General features: G+C 37.0%; 1 protein-coding gene across 2 annotated transcripts; it reads left to right on the forward strand.

The window, feature by feature from the left end:
* The first annotated feature begins 215 nt into the window (after window positions 1–215).
* On the forward strand, window positions 216–16939 carry LOC127642560 (lysosome membrane protein 2-like). 2 transcript variants are annotated; one of them, XM_052125197.1, is made up of 13 exons: window positions 216–686; window positions 5474–5634; window positions 6672–6819; window positions 6945–7139; window positions 7835–7926; window positions 8299–8418; window positions 9054–9232; window positions 10525–10643; window positions 11241–11314; window positions 11434–11485; window positions 12267–12419; window positions 13009–13056; window positions 13437–16939. In XM_052125197.1, the coding sequence occupies exons 1-13, from the start codon at window positions 564–566 to the stop codon at window positions 13566–13568; spliced, it is 1596 nt and encodes a 531-aa protein (XP_051981157.1). In that variant the 5' UTR covers window positions 216–563; the 3' UTR covers window positions 13569–16939. The 2 variants fall into 2 exon arrangements, with proteins under 2 accessions (XP_051981157.1, XP_051981165.1); XM_052125205.1 differs by lacking the exon at window positions 13009–13056.
* Window positions 16940–17386: the final 447 nt, after the last annotated feature.

The following is a 17386-nucleotide window of genomic DNA, read 5'->3' on the forward strand; positions in this document are numbered from 1 at the left end:
GTTTCCTCTTAATATGAACACTTATTTGTTAATAAATTAACCCTTCAGTAAAAAGTACATATTTACTTTGGCGATATGACATTGGCATGTGTAATCCCGTCTTAAAACCCCCCTTTAAAGTGTGACCTCAGCTCTGGGGGAGGTTCAACACGCCCCCCGCTCCAAAAAGTGTGTTCCTCATGCATGACTGGCTCATTTGAATCTACTGAGGGAGGAGGAGAAGACCTCCGTTTCTCTACATTGCAGCCGATAGTCTCTATCTCAGCATCCGAGCAACACTCCCAATCGCACATCACTGGTATCGTGTATGTCATTTCCTAATGATATAGAGAGGGGCTAAAGAGACTCGGGCTTTAGGACGATCAGAGAAACGGAGGCACATCATCAAGTGGTCCTCAAGTAGTGATTGAAGTTCAGACCAAGTAGCTTATCGCGAGCTTACTTTGAGTGGAGAGGAAGACAGAAAGATAGACCAGGTGTGGAAAGGCTCGAGCAATTGCTCAAGGAAGTATTGTAATACATTATTATTTACATGTTAATTTGCCCATTTTAAACCATCAACAATGACGAGAAGATCTTGCACCATTTACGCCACAGCGATCGTGTGCGCTCATCTGCTCATTTTGGGAATCGCCCTTCTTGTGGCTCAAGTCTTCCAAACAATGATTCAAGAACGCATCAAAAAGGTAAGACCTGCATGGAGAAAAGTGTCACACTAACGTAATTCCCCTCAAGTGCTCATCTGATGTCATATGACCGGCTTATTAAAGCCGTACACGATGTTTTATGCTCTATTTCGAGAGAGAGCATCATGTGGAGTAGTTCGTGATTTTGCGAAATCATTGCTGTCATTGAACAAGTATACATTATATTGTCACATTAGTCCCTTCAGTCAGATAGAGGGTTTATGCATTGCTGCTGTATATGGGGGGAGGGTCATACCAATTTCATCATGTCCCCTACACGTTGTTCTATTGGCGGTAGTAATGCAACGCTACATGTTTTGATCATTCAATGTTCCTCTAACATTTAGGTAGTCAACACATGATATCAAATCACCATGACGTATAAATGTGCTTCTGTTATTCCTCCTGAACGGTCGAAGTGGGTTGCAACCCTGACTGTGACCACGAAACCCCATCACATTGTGGAAAATACGTGTTTTTCTCTGCCTTTCTCATGCACACCTGCAGTCTGTCTGTGAATGAAATGTTTTCCCTATCAGGTTATTATGCATTGCAAATCCTTCTTTAATGTGAAATGTCAGGTTGCCTGATCATTCAGCATATATATGGTAAGGGGGAGGTGTGTATGTGGGGGAGGGTCTCTGCTTGCTCTTCTTGTAAAAATACTTGGAATTCTGACCCTCCGCCCCTCAGTATTTTTAACCAAGTGTAGTGTTCACTGTGGGTGTTCATGTTGGTGGTAACGGTCATCTGTGAGTCAGGTTAACTTGGCTGGAAATTAAACGTATATGTCATTTAGGGCCAAATGAGATGATCTAGAGCAGTGGTTCTCAACCAGGGGGCCAGGACCTACTAGGGGGCCTCAAATTCAATTAAAACTAATTTTGAATAATCCAGTTTAATTCAAATGCTGAAAAATAAAATAAAATGAATACATTTGGATGTCTACAAATTATAAACAGACTCTTTTTGAAACTTCTAGAATAAAAAATAATCCATGATTAATTATTTTAATCAGACACGTCTAGTTTCGGGCCAGGGGACCTTCAAATATTGTCTTGGACAGTGGGGGGGCCTTGAGGTAAAAAGGTTGAGAACCACTGATATCGAGGATTATAGGGTCTTAAAGAAAGGAACTTTCATGATATAATGTGTCAACTTTCATATTATAAGTAGTTCCGGCATGTTTTTATTGCATACGGACCTCAAAAGTCTTCTCGTCACAATCCATTAGAATTCAGTTCTCTAGACAAAACAACTTTTCAAGCCCTCAGGTCATGTGTGTTTTTTGGGCAGGGCATGGAGTGGATGGTATGTTGGAGTTAGTATATGCAACGTATTGTGTAGCTCTTGGGCAGTTTATCCTCTGAATGCTCTGTTTATCTTGAGTGACAATTCTAGCTTCCTTTACTCACTCAGTGTAATAAATGAATTGGTGAGCAAAGTTAAAAAACAAAACAAAAGCATTTAAAATGATTAGTTCCCTCAACAACTGCCTTAATGATTTCTCCTTTGTAGCATTGCTTTGTTTAGTCAATTTGAACGTTTGTTCACTAAACAATTTGAACAGGGTTCCGTTTACATAATGCACATTCCTCTTCACTGTATTACTACCTGTGCAGCAAAAATCAACTCTCTTCACAACTTGCTTTTGGTGCCCCTCTGTGGACATTTCACCCTGGAAAATAGAGCTGACCCATGCCCATATGCCCAACAAGACTTACTGCTTTGGCCACTGGGGGCAGTGTTTCGAATTTCGGGAAGCACAGACTGAATTTAGCTAAAGAAAAGTCAACCTACTGTTTCTGATTTCACTGTGAGATCAGTCTGAACGGTGACAATCCACAAACCTCATTAAGTTAAAAGATGAGCTCTTAAGATCACCACACATCAACTGACTAACAGTGGCAAAAGATACGTCAACAACAACAAAGTCAGCAAACCGCAAACAAAGAAGCCTATAACACTAACCACATCATTTATTAATGCTGCAATGCATGCTGAGCACTCACAAATCAGCAACATTGTTCAATATTAAATTGTTCGTTCAGACTCTTTTAGGCTAGTTGGGACAACATTTGGGGGAATATGGTTGGTGTAATGTGTTTTTATGTAGATTCAAATTAATTCACATTTTGTTGTATTTGTGACTCAAACCCCATAAGATGGATAAAATGCCATTACATTTTTTACAGTGCTGCTTTCTCTGCAGCTTTTAGAGGCTTATGAATTTGTTCATTCCTTGCTGTGAATTAATATTATAAGGTAATGCAGTGGTGCTCCTGCCAGTGTAATGGCTTTGGATCATCATAGTGTGCAATTTATAAAAAATTTCCAGTGGCTGGTACCACCACTTGACTGAGGACAGCCTCTGGTATCTGCTGCTTGTCTTGGCATTTTTTTAATGTTAAGTACTTTAATGTAATGGACAAATGACCTTGCTATCAAAATAATAACATTTATTGTTATTCTTACCTTGGCTGTATGAAGGTTTTAAAGATGGTTGATCAAGGTTTTAAAATGTCCTAACAGTGATGTCCATTAAGGACCTTCAAAGACCTCTCTCAAGGTTGTTGAGCTCAGCAGTTTTGCTCAGCAATAGAGGCAGATGAGATGGTTTGTTTTCTGAATCAGTCTTTAATCTTTTGATTATTCAGTATAATAATGATTAAAAGTATTAGATTCCATCAAATCATTATTATAAGCTTCCCAGTGGATCATGTGTGACCAGAATAGTGACAGAATTGGCCATTGAGCTGTATTGAATGTAACCATAGTCAAATAAAATGACAAAGAATGTTTATACTTACTGAGGTGTGGCTAATTAAACTTAAATGGCTATCTATGAGCTAAAACGGATTAATATTTTTTTTAATCAGAAACACCTTTTTCACCAAATGTAATTAAAGTCTGATGTCAGTATGGTTCAAAGCAAAACTGCTTAAACAGGCCTTCTCAGAAATCCCAAAACATTAGGAAAGAGAATCAAAGAGTGTGATGCAACATAATCTTACTTTAAAGAAAAGCTATAGTCTTATTTTATTACACATGGTTGAACAAGTTGAAAAGCTTACAGATTTTCCTCAGTACTCGATACTTTACCAAGCACCGGCTAGTGCCTAATAATAAAGAGCCCATTTACAGCTTCCATGTGAAAAATTCCCCTGTTCAAAAGACAGATGCTCCTTTGAATAAGTGATCTGACCGGTTTGAACAAAGATGGAGCACTTTGATATTGTTCTTTGGATTTTGCTGTGATAATAATGCACAATTTAGTCACGAGTGAATTGCTGGTTTGCAGATGGTTATGAAATGCATTTCTCTGCACACAAATATAATATTACATGCTACCATTGTAAGTTTCAGCCCATTTACATGCACACCAATATGCTGATAACTAAATTAAAAAATAAGACAAAACGAGAAAACTGCATTTACATAAAATTTGAAGTAATCAAGTTATTATCTGCTTTTGACGTCAAAGCATGAAGTGGTATGTGTAAGACTTGCATAATACATCGGATAAGCCGGCAAGAATGCTGTGAAAAGTGTTTACATGCAATGCAAAATCGGGCTATGGGCAAAAATCTACCCATGTTGATAGTTTTTTTTTCGTGAGCCGTTTATAGCCTTACACCGATAAAGCAAAAGCGTTTATATGACAAAATGTTGTCGGCCTATTAAGCATAATTGGTGCAAGAACATGCATGTAAATGTGCTCGCAGATTAGATGTAGGAAAACTGATTGAAACGCAAACAAAAACCTTGCTGCAACCAAGGCCCTTCCTCAGCCAGCTGACCAAAACCTTAAAACTACTACTAAAAACTGTTTTGGTGGAGCTGGTACAAGTCTCTGCAACAGTCCTGAAGTCATGGCTTCTGATTCCAGATAGTGTTATCTGCATTTCAAGGCAACATTTTGGTATAAATCCTTGTTTGTTATGGGTTTGGCATGAGTCACCCTGTGGAGCCCTGATGCGTCCTTACACAAATGTGTTCTAGTCACTCTGTTCTGTACTCTAGTAGTAGGCCAGTTGTTAGTTAATCATTTCAAAATGAACATTTGTTTCTCCTTTCCAAGTTCGGATCAAGACACTCCCGAAGAGAGAAGTGTAACTGCTGAACATACGTTCTGAAGCTGAATTCAGTCAGATACCACCCTTAAAAACATGTTTATTTGAGCTACTCATCTGGAACAGACTGCTGATTGTTGATGTTTTTCTTCCTCTTCTATAACTTTGAATCAGCCTGACAGTCTGCTGAGGTCTTTCCTCCTCTTTTTTTTTTTTTTTTTACCTCATCCCAGCACTCTGAAATCCCAGGGCTTTGAAATTTTACCTGGAACCTTTAGCCTAAAGTCAGCTTTCAACAGGCAAGCACAGAGCCTTTGTGTTGTTTCTTCCCTAAATTAGGCAACATTCTCGCAAGATTTTACGAGAACTCTTTAAAAGGGCTTGTTCACCCAAAATGAAAGTTCTGTCATCATTTATTAATCCTCTTGTTATACCAAACCTGTATGACTATCTTTCATGGAACACAAAAGATGTTAGTAATGTTAGAGACCGGTCTTTCCATCTTTTTTTCCACACAATGAAAGTGAATGGTGACAGAGGGTGAGTTAATGATGACAGGAGTTTCCTTTCTGGGTGGACTATCCCTTTAACCTGTGAATTTAAAGAGACAAAACATATGAAAGTATATAACATCATATACATATATCAGAGCATATAGGTTACACACATTGTCTGTTGTCAAAATCTCTTGACTGTAATTTGTTTGATTTACAGGAGATCACATTAGGAGAGAACAGCAGAGTATTGGAAGGCTGGATAAATCCACCGCCTCCTGTATACATGCAGTATTTCTTCTTCAGTGTTACCAATCCAGATGAGTTCTTGGCTGGCAAGGCGAAGCCAAAAGTCACTCAAATGGGACCATACACTTACAGGTGATATAATGTCTCTAATAGTAATAAAGTTGAGATATTCAGTTGTTTGGTGGAATGTTGTCATGAGCAGGTTCATAATTTTTGTGCAAGACAACTTCGTCATTCAGGGCTACTTGAAATCATTTGTTTTCTGAACGATACAGTCTGTTGTCAGTGACAACCGCAGCACCCCAGTCAGGAAGTGGCTCATGCATTGTAGAAGATAGGAAACAAGAAAGTTTTGCCTACTAATTTCAAACTAAATGTCATATATTAATGACGCACTGGGAAAAAATAGAAATAATGTTTTTTTTTAGGGCTGTGAATCGATTAACTAAATAATCTGACATTTTTTTGTGATTTATTGTTATTAATCATGGTACATTAAAGCAAACAGTAAAATATAATCATAAATATATATATATTGTCTCAAAGAACTTATTTAAATTTCATTTATTTAAATGTTCATTTTAAAGCATTTTGTTGAAAGAGTTAGATTAGGGGATCTTAGATTTTACAGGAATACATTTTTGATACAATTATACTGTATGTAGACATGCCATAAAATCAATGGACATACTTTAATTAAAAGTTGGGCCAAATCTTTTTGTGTTATAGGATCAAATGTGCAAATTCCATTCATATCAAGTTTTATTTGGAAGATAAACATATTGTACGTCGCCAGTGCATTATTTGACATTATATACAGTATACAGTACATATACTAACCAAATTGAATGCTAAATCTTAAAACTTAGGCAAGCTTGTACCTCTTGAAAATTTATATGTGCAAATCTTAGCCACAAGAAGTGGGGGAAAACATTTCAGGAATAAAATAATAATAAAAAAAAGAAAAGAAAAATGATACTGCATTAATGTGTATTTTTTTTTAAATTAATTTATCTATTAATTGCAAAATGAACATGTTAAATTTCACAGCCATCATTTTCTTTATTTTCCTTTACTAGAATTCTAAAATCTAGAATTTTATTTAAAAATAAATACAAAAATACAATTATGATATTAACATTAAATAAAATGTTTCTCTTTCCTAACAGGGAATACCGTCCCAGGGAAAATGTCACTTTCCTTGAAAATGGGACTAAAATCTTTGCCACAAACCCCAAGAGCTTTGTGTTTCTTCGCAGCATGTCAGTGGGAGATCCCGAGGTTGACCGTGTGACAACAGTTAACATTCCATTCATTGTAAGAAGCTTGTTTTTCAAATAGGCAACAAGTAATTTTACATTTAGACTTCGTTTTCCTTTACCTGATGATCTCCGATCCAAATGCAAAGAATTTGCTCTAAATTCTCTTTCTTTCTTTTTCAGGCTGTAATGAATGAGTTAAATTCCTACTCCTTCTTTTTGAGGTCTGCTGTGTCTATGTGGATGGGATCCATGGGGATTGAAGTTTTTATGAATCGCACAGTCCATGAGATGTTGTGGGGTTTCAAAGATCCGCTGCTTTCCAAACTCCACTCCTTTAGACCAGAAGTGGATGAGCATTTTGGCCTCATGTACAATGTAAGAATTTGAAAGAGTATCATCATAATATTCATAATTGGCAAGTCAAAATAAAGAGAAAAGCTCAGGTACAGTTCTGTCAGTTGGAAATAATTATATTTGTGGACAATATTGTCAAAAGAAGAAAAAGAGCATTAGTTGATTCTTTTTACCCCCAGACTGTGTTTGATAGTTTAAGGATATAATTTTTTTCCTGTACTGAATTTAAATGGATATTTCATCCTCCTGATGTTCTGAACCCATATTACTTTCTTTAAACTGTAAAATGCAAAAGGAGACTTTTCAGTCACCATTCACTTTCATCGCATCTTTTTTTCCAAACTGTATGCGTATCAGACTATGATAATCTTGTGACGTCATTTTTATACTGTTCGCCACTGACTACAGATGTTGACCAGTTTACCAGGTTTGACACAATGGCCTGATTTACTCTAATAGGTTTTAGACACTCTTTGGGGATTATATGCTAATTGTATTTAGAAAAAGCTATTGAATAGGAACGATTTCAGGGCGTGTGAGCCAGTGCGTGTAAGCATTAATAAAACATTTTGGCTTTCTGCTTTCAGACCAGGACATAAACAACCCACTTTGCTACATTATTGACCTTTCTTCCCTCTTCCCTGACCAGTGATTCAGATCATTTTTATTTAACAGTTTATGATTATTATTTTAAATATAACATTCTTTGACTACAGAAAAATGGAACCCATGAGGGTGAATTTGTCTTCCATACTGGAGAGAAAAACTACATGGACTATGGCAAGATCGACACATGGAATGGAATAAGGTACATTCATCCTTGCAAACTCTGCATAGCCTTACTGACATAATGAGAATATTTGCACACTCACTTGGCTTCTGCTCTCTTAACCTTTGGAAACTGGGTTACACATGCACAGTATGCTTGTATTAGATGGTAGACATGTCAATACCAAAGTGTAAAGTCCATGACAAGCACTACTGCACTGTTCAATAACCCCATTTCACTGTTCCCAATACTTAAAATATAATAAAGCATCCTCTATAAGATGTGGAATTCCATGAACATTTGTATTTTAGTTAAACAAATATATATATATATAGAGTAATAAATAAACCTTTTTGTGTTCTAAAGAAAACTGTGTAGTCACCATCTATTCATTTTCTCATTTTCTCTCAGTCAGATGAATTGGTGGTCGTCAAACCAGAGCAACATGATCAATGGTACTGATGGCAGTGTGTTCCACACCTTCCTGTCCAGGAAAGAGCTCCTCTACATCTTTGCTGCTGATCTCTGCCGGTAAGCAATGTGTTTAGAGACTTACAAGGTCATCCCAGCAAGCACAAAACATTCTTACAACATTTCACAAAGTTGCTTTGTGGTTGCAGTTAGGTTACGTCACATTGCAACATTTTACAAATATGCTGAAGCCACACCTATTAAAAAAATAAGGTAGTAACCAAAACTTGACGTACAGTTTGCGTATTAGACTTACCAAAAGCGGCCAAGAAATATGACTAGAGTCCTGGAAATGTGCTGATCTTTTAGATTGACATAAATCGGATACAGTAGCTATGGCAAATTCAGAACACGTATTAGTCTTGTATTTGATCTCTATTCCTTTCTCTTTTGCTCACTAAAAGTGTTTTAAATGTTACTGGTAACCATCTACTTTGAAAGGTGTCCTTGGCAAAAACCTTTTGACAGCTGCATATGTGCTACTACATGGTTGGATGTTGTAGGTTCCTAAAACATTAGGAAGTCTTACTAAAAACATTTCTGCAGTGTTGTGAAAATATGTATTTACTACCTTTAAAAAATCTGTCCTATTATGCGGGTATAAAAGCGGGATCACAACTTTTTCATGACTTAATTTTTTTATTAGATCAAGTTATTATTTATACTGCTACTCATGTTGTTTTGTGTGTGTATAGGTCTATTCATTTAAGTTATGTGAGAGACACAGAGGTGAAGGGCATCCCTGCCTTCCGCTTCGCCCCTCCTTCAGATGTACTAGCTCCCCCTGATGAGAATCCAAGCAACGCTGGATTTTGCGTGCCTGCCGGAGATTGCCTCGGAAAGGGAGTCCTTAAAGTCAGCGTCTGTCGGCAAGGTACACCATGTTTGTTGGAGCAGGTTTTATGGTGTTAAAAAGGTTTAGTTTTGAAAGGTTCTAGATTTCCTGGAGTTACATGGTAAATATGGTCATTTTTAAAATACAGATATTTGTTTAGGCTCTCTGTAGGTGCTTGTACTTTCAGAAATACGGATGTCAGTCCTGTTTTAGAGTGCAAAATTCAGTTCTGTTCACACGCAGTTCAGTTACTAATGACATTGATGACTGCATTCTGATGACTGCATTCTGAGCACATGCCTTTTCATTTTTAGCACTAATAATACATTTTCATTAAGTCTGTGCTGTGTGAACACATAAGAGGGCATAAAATAGCAGTGGCCTAAATGGATGTTCTAGACTGACGTGTAGCCAAACCACATGTGTAAATAGTATTGAATTTTTGGATTTCTCATTACTGATCTGTGGCCCTTCTAACTCGAGTTCATGTCATATCTGTCTGGTGGTGTTTGCTCACTCCTGGACTATGAAAGAGGCATCAGGGTTCAGTGCTTAATGAATAACTTTTAGTACCATTTGATTGTATTTATTAGCCACTTGACCCACTGTAGGTGTCCTCCAACTGATTGCTCTTCCACAGCCTGTATTGCTTCCCCCATAAACTATTAAGCTAACATTATTATCAGATGGTTGTAAACTCACTTTTATCATGCCAGCACTTCTGACACAGCTGTTTGAATTTGCACATGCTTTGATTAGTCATCTTTCCCAGAGGAGGTCATGTCTGGTCATTTAATAGTCACATTTAGAATGTCATTGAAATGTGATAGTAACATACTATGAATAAGAGCTACTGAGGAATTATGTTTAGTTTATGATCTCAACATCTCACTAATGTAGTATTTTGTGCATTTGGTAGGTGTTCAGGTACACTACATGGCCAAGTATGTGGACATGCACATGGTTTTGAAATTAAATGTTCAACAAGCATACATAGTTTACATACTTTTGTAGTGTACTTACCCTGTTGCCACTCATTGCTCACTACTGAAAGAGGAAGTTTTATTTTCGGCTAGTTTGCAAAAAGAAAACCCCCTGAAAGTACGTTGCAATCATACATTTTCCTTAGGGGTATTATTTCAGATAGTGGAAAATATCAAAACATGAGAGATGGATTTTCAGATGATGTTCGTCATGTTTTTATCTTTATGAAAGGTCATTATAAAAAGACCTTTACTTTTCCTGATTTGAACTAGACAGGTGCTCTATAAATATTTTCCACAGGAACATCAAATAAGTCTGCGTGTTTCTGTTTTTCCTTTTATGTACAGGTGCTCCCATTGTTGTGTCATTCCCTCATTTCTACCAAGCCGATCACAGCTACATCAATGCTATTGAAGGGATGAATCCAAATGAGGAGGAGCACGAAACTTACCTGGACATCAACCCTGTAAGCAGCGCCGCAGACACTATGGTTCCTTTGTTTTACAGCATGACCTGTTAGTTCTCTTGTGGTTTTGTAGTGTGTAAACAGTATGCACCCTTCCTTACCACAACTGGACAAACTTTGGTAAACACAACTGAATGTGAAACCACACCTGAATTTCCCTAGAGTGCCATTATGTCATTACTGTATTTTTCATAGCATTCAATGATGGAAAAATGTACCCTCATGTTGATGTTTGATCTTAGTTCATGTTATAAAAGTAAGATCAGAGTTTTGTTCCTCATTAAAGTTGAACCTTTTAAAGAAATTAATGGTAGTTTTGAGAAATATATTTAAAATGGAGACACCAGCCATAATAGTAACCTTATGAAAGCTGTTCATTCTACATGGAGAGGGTCCCCTCATGGGGGCCAAAATGTTGAGATCACATGACTAGCTGAATACTAGCTTAATCTCAGTAACCGCAGTGTTATTGGGCACGTTCTCTCATTGATTGAGAGCATATTTAACACCGTGTTCTAGATGGAATAGATCAAAGTCTGTTTGTGATGTTTTGTGATGACTTTTAATGGGAAATTGTCCCTTGCTTATTTTCTGTAGACCACAGGGGTCCCCATTCGTGCCTGCAAGAGAGCTCAGCTCAATGTCATCTTGAAGAGAGTCAGTGGCTTCCCGTGAGTAAAACATCTCAGAAATCAAAATCATGTACATTTGGAATGAAAAAAAAGCTATTTTTGTCTCTTATGCGAACGTGTAATTATGCTAACTTGTCGATTGCCCCCCCCCCTTTTAGAAAAACTAAATTCCTGAATGGGACTATTTTCCCTATCATGTATGTCAATGAGGTAAGTTTTTCATTTCGTCCTTATTACTTTCAAAACCAGTTTGCTTGTTTACATACTTAAAGAGAAAGTTCACCCAAAAAGCAAAAATTTCTCTCATCTTCTGCTAAACATAAACGGAGATTTTTAGAAGAATATCTCCGCTCTGTTGATCCATACAATGCAAGTGAATGGTGGCCAAATCTTTGAAGCTCCTACAAGCACATAAAGGCAACATAAATATAATCCATAAGACTCCAGTGGTCAAATCCATGTCTTCTAAAGTGATTCAATCGATTGTGACTGCTTTTTCACAGTACATCTTGCCATTGCATTCTCTAGGCACTATCATGATTTCAAGATAACAGTTCCTAGTTCTTGATGCATGCGCAGGGCGCAAGAGGGTGTTTGGAAGTTCAAGCTTGAAATCATGATTGGCAAGATTTATAGCGAAAAAGGAGTTAAATGTTAATCTGTTCTCGCCTAAAACCAACTGGATCGCTTCAGAAGACTTCTATTAAAACACCAAAGTCGTAAGAATTACTTTGAATACTGCCTTTTATGTGCTTTTTGGAGCTTCAGAGTTTTGGTCACCATTTACTTGCATTGTATGGACCTACAGAGCTGAGATATTCTTCTAAAAATCTTAATTTGTGTTCTGCAAAAGAAATAAGTCATACACATCTGGGATGGCATGAGGGTGAGTGAATGATTAGAGAACTTTTTTGGGTGAACTATTCCTTTTATATGTTTTCAAACTCTGTTGCATTTCATTGAGTGCTTTGTAATTCCCTTATATTTTTAGACGGCAACTATTGACGACGAGTCAGCTGCCCAGATGAGAACACTTCTGATTATTGTAACAGTCGTGTCCAATTTTCCTGTCATCATTGTGGGGCTGGGGGTCATTTTACTCGTGGTCCTGATCTTTCTAGTCTGTAGGAACCGCCAGAGAAAGGTAAAAAAATACAATAAAACTAAACTTTTTTTAGGTGCTGCTTCTATGTTGCCTAATGTTAACTTAAGGAAAGACTAAATATGTTGTTCATAGGTCAACAATACCTTTTCCAGCGAACTCTGCATATGCAGTAAAAGTTAATATTCTCCAGAAATGCTAGGATATTAAGGACATTTTGGAAAGACCAAAGTCTTCAAAATACCAGAAGCCTAACACAACCTTGGCTTTAAAGTCAATCACATGTGTAACTAGCCTTAAAGGCACTAACCTTAGTTATAATTCCCAAGAATGCACCTGCATGAGGGAACACATGTGCTTTACCTTCAGCACATGAATTACTTGAAATGTGTTATTTTGAATGTGCAGTAATTATCAGTTTAATTGTAAACTTAAACTAAACTTATTCATGAATATATTTGTTCATTGAAAAACATTTGTGTTGTTACTATTTTAGATGCTAATAATGAGCCAAAAAGTTATTTTAATTGTGTTAATTTTTTCACATGAAATTTGCCAATTGATGCATAATGCTGTTATTTTTTCATTTAAAGTAACAATTTTCCTCCCCCCTTTTTTTTTTCCAATTCAGAATGAAGTAAAACGCATTGATTTTACTGAAGCTTTTCATTCTTTTGCTGTAAGTCTTCATTTTCCCTTACACACGTTTTCCTTTCATTTTGTTCAGATTTGCCTGTCATGTCATTTTGTGCACTATTGTTATCATTTTAGTCAAAAGTTTGTTTTTATTTTTTTGTTTGATTGAATCATACAGCTACCCTCCTTGTTTAATGTTCAGAACAATAACATGCATTTGTTTCTGCAAATCATGTTCATTGCTTTTCCTGCATGCTTATTGTTTTGTGATGTAGTGCGGCAGTGTTTCAAAGTGTTACGTTAGATGTTAATTAAATAGTGTTGGTGTAGTGTCCTAGTGGTACGTGATTTTATGTTGAGATTTGAAAGCTTTGATTTTAACATCGTAGGCATGCGATCTAACATTCCTTTATGTTCATACAGACGACGAAAGACGAAACGGCTTATACCCAAGTTAGCAACCAAGCAGAAGATTCGCCGGAGAACCGCAGTAACCAGCCTTTGAGGAACGGCTCTTATATCGCCATGTCACCGGTGGAGGCACAAAAGTGTTGATGAAGATGATTGGTGGACTAACACCTGGACATCACATCCACGAGAAGTGCATCCTCACTATTTTTTATTTTCTCCTTTTCACTGTGCGATTGGTCTTTGGGGTCAGTCCTCACACACAAACAACACCAACGTTTCCCAAGGGTCACTTGTTTTAAGGTTGACTCGTTACTTATTCGTTTATGAACATGGCCTTCTCAAACTGACATATCTCACAAAAGAAATATGTAAACACAAAGCTGTCTCTGGGTTTCTGGAGGCTTATTTTGCCTAGTCATGAGAGGCCTGATAAACACTCTCTTGCCTTTAAAAAAGTGTATGCATTGCATGTTAACCGAATCCATAGTTCCTGAAAGGGTCATAAACCCTGTTAGCATGATAGAACGTCAGGAGGAATTCACTGGAACTACTGGAAACCATCCATGCTCATGTCTGGGAAAGCCTGTGCTTTTCACATGTTTCAAATTTCTTCCCACACTACTGTATACAGGTCTACACAGGCAGACCAAGAACTAATAAAGCTCTATATGTCATACCTGATAATGAACAGACATATGCAAACTATCAAATTACCTCCTCTAAAACTATTTAGAGGCCTAAAAGGTCTAATATGCTAAGAAAAAAAAAACTGGTTCCAATCCAGTACATTGTGTGTATGATTGTTCATACCAGTATGTGTTACTGTATGTGTTTGTTCGTCTGCAGGCATGTCTTTGCTTGTATGTGTTTGTCACACTGTGGTGAAATGCTCTGGTGGCTCGCCATCCACCATTTTGCACGATGCAGTGTGACAAAAAGTGGACACTAGCGACTTCAGCAGTCCTCTTCATTTCACGCTCTCCGAGTCACATCCAGTAGCCTTCACGGCCTATTACATTCACTCAACCGATGCCAGAACTCCTTAGAACTGGAGTTGTCATGCATTTCAAGTCATACTAGCTTTTTTATCTTTTCATAATGAAAGAACAAGAGGCGTAGAAGACTCACACGTGAGACTTGTATATTTCTTTTGCCTTACAAATACTTACAAACACAAAGATGTAATTTTGCTGCATGGTAATGGCAGGCATAAGATGGAACTGTTATGTGCAGAAGAAATGGCAGACTACCTCTGACCAAATCCAGTCTGGAAACATCCGCAAATCAAATTTCAAAAAGTTGAAATGCTTTGAAACACTTCACATCTAAAGGCGTCTGTTCTGTAATCACAAGAGCACAAGCATGCTTCCTTGCAGTCTAATCAGTCTCCGACAACAGAAAGGGTAAAATATCAGCAGGTTTAGTGTTATCCGCGAAGTCTGCGCGTTTTTCTGCGCATGTTCAGTTTATGTTAACCCTCTGTGAGGCTAAAGGCAAAAGAGACTTGAATCACTGCTTGTGTCTGTCTTGAGTTTTACGTTTGTGTTTCTTTTTTCTGTCCATGACGTTCAAGCCTTCACTATTGCCTCTTAAAAATGAATTAAGGCCATATATAAATCAACTTGAAAATGATGTGAGCGCTGCACACTTTCAACAATATTACTTTTGGTTTTTTTGTACGCTCAAGTCCACACATGCATTTCAGTGGTTTGTCCAAATAAATCGTTTTGGGTGTTTGTTGGAAATTGCCATTACCCATGTTGTTTTGTGTTTGAAAAGTGTCCACTGAAGATATATGTATTTGTAAAATCATTCCCATTTAGGAAACATTGGGAACAAATCCAATTGCAAACACTTGCTGGGAAGATTGACACTTGTAAATGTTACTTGACTTGACTTAATACCATCGGTTTCCTGATGCAACCGTGGTTTCTGTGGATTGCTACGCACATTGTGGCAAATTTGCTCATGCCATGGGTTTAGCTTATCTTTAAAGATTTAGTGCAAGGTTTAAACTGGAAACATTGTGCACTTACAGTGTCTTATGCAGCTGTACCTGACTGAAAACCGAGGAAAAGCAAATTAAGCTTTAGTGTAATTGACCACCAGTTAATTACAGGGGCTCTCGGAGAGTTACATGTTTAATTATCAGCACACATGATACAAATGTACTAAATCGGCCTCTGCCAAAAGTCCTGCTGGACCATTGGATCTCAAGTGGTGGGGCGTAATATGTGACTTGAGGATGTGAGATTTAGAACCTGAGCCAATTCTATACGGTTTTCCAGCTTCTTTATGTTGACTTTTGAAACGTATTTCCCCTTGTTCACTTGTTCCCTATATGCTTGACCAAAGATAACAATGGTTTAGTAGATAAGTTTGTTTACTTTCCACAGAGATAGCTACAGTGCCATCGATTTCCCATTTGCAAGAGCATCAGAACCACATTGTCTACAAGGGCAAATGAAAGAGAAAGAAAATTAAATTAAGTTGCAAAAATATTTCCAGAGCATACTATGCGAGTTTAATACAGCAAAGAACTTCACATTTAAAGTGTTGCCACAGTGCGCAAATAAACTCAGTATTATGTATTGACAAAGCAATACAACCATATGTAAAAAGCAAATTTTATAATGAAGTAAAAATTTTTGTAATCAGACAAACAATATTTATGTATTCATATGTTAAATTGTATGTACATTATCTGAATTTGTAAGGTCTTTTCTTTGGTCATTTTTCATTTCTATATTTTGTAATATTACAAGTGGGGTCATCAAGCGCATTTCTGTTTTCTTATTTATTTATTTTGTATCTCCTCCACAGATTTATGAAGTAGAACCAAGTAAAAAATTTTCCTAAATCCGAGGTGAAACAGTGTATGTGGTTGTAACTAAAAACTGTAACTTTGATTGAGAGATGCTTGTGTTGTATCTTTGGGATGTGAGCCTGTCGTGTGTAATGATCTCCTGTTATACAACTTCCTCAAGCTGTCAATACACTGCTTTTGTCCAGCTGGATTAACAAAGGGAAGGCTGAGTGTCTTTGAGTTCCATTTAGGGAGATTGCCATAGTGCCATGTTGGGTACAAGGGAAGTTTCCATTTGCAATCTAACCTTTTTTTTCTTAGATGAATGATGCCCTCCTTCAGGGATGAGCTTTTAGTGCCATACCATCCTTGCTTATTTTAATCGCTTCAGTAGCGACACATTTAAGCAGTGTAGCAATTATTTGTTAGTGTTTTTTTCTTTCTTTTCTTTGCATTTCAGGGCTTGTCATTTTCTCACGACATCTTTGAGGGTGGTCTTAAAAACACTGAACATTTCATCTTTTACTCCTGATGCATTGTGGTTTTGCTGCTGAGATTGACAATCCTTATGTCATGTTAGGTGCAAAATAATTTCAAGTAATATTCATTTTTAGTTTTGATAATTTACACTGCACAGATCTTTCTACAATGCTTTTGTAAACATTTTTAGTGTTATTTGCTAAAAAATAATAAAAAATGTTGAATTTCTTGCAAATCTTTTTGTTGTCTGTCTTCATTATTTGCACATTCAATTGTACATTCACTTTATGCACGGGTAGTTGAAAAATATGTTTTTATTTGCAAAAACCTTTTAGTTTATAGGCTAGTTCAAATGTATTTAGTCCTGCAGTGTGACAAATTAATTTATAAAATTACGAATATTCCAAGTAGTCAATTAATAAGGACATAAAAACTATATATACTGTATTTTCTATGGATACAAGCAGCATAAAAGTACAGCTCCAAACTACTTGAATGGGGATTTTGGATGAGATTACAAACAAAGAACATATTTCAAATCAGCAGTGAAATCTGACAACAATCGCATCATAAATTGTGTTTCTTTAGCTCACATCACGGTTATTGGCTCTTTTAACAGTAAGGCGGAACTTCCTTTTCTACATCCGCCATTTGAGTTTTCCCAGTCCTCCCATTC

The sequence above is a fragment of the Xyrauchen texanus genome, chromosome 4 (assembly GCF_025860055.1).
Source record: "Xyrauchen texanus isolate HMW12.3.18 chromosome 4, RBS_HiC_50CHRs, whole genome shotgun sequence".
NCBI classification, from domain to species: domain Eukaryota; kingdom Metazoa; phylum Chordata; class Actinopteri; order Cypriniformes; family Catostomidae; genus Xyrauchen; species Xyrauchen texanus.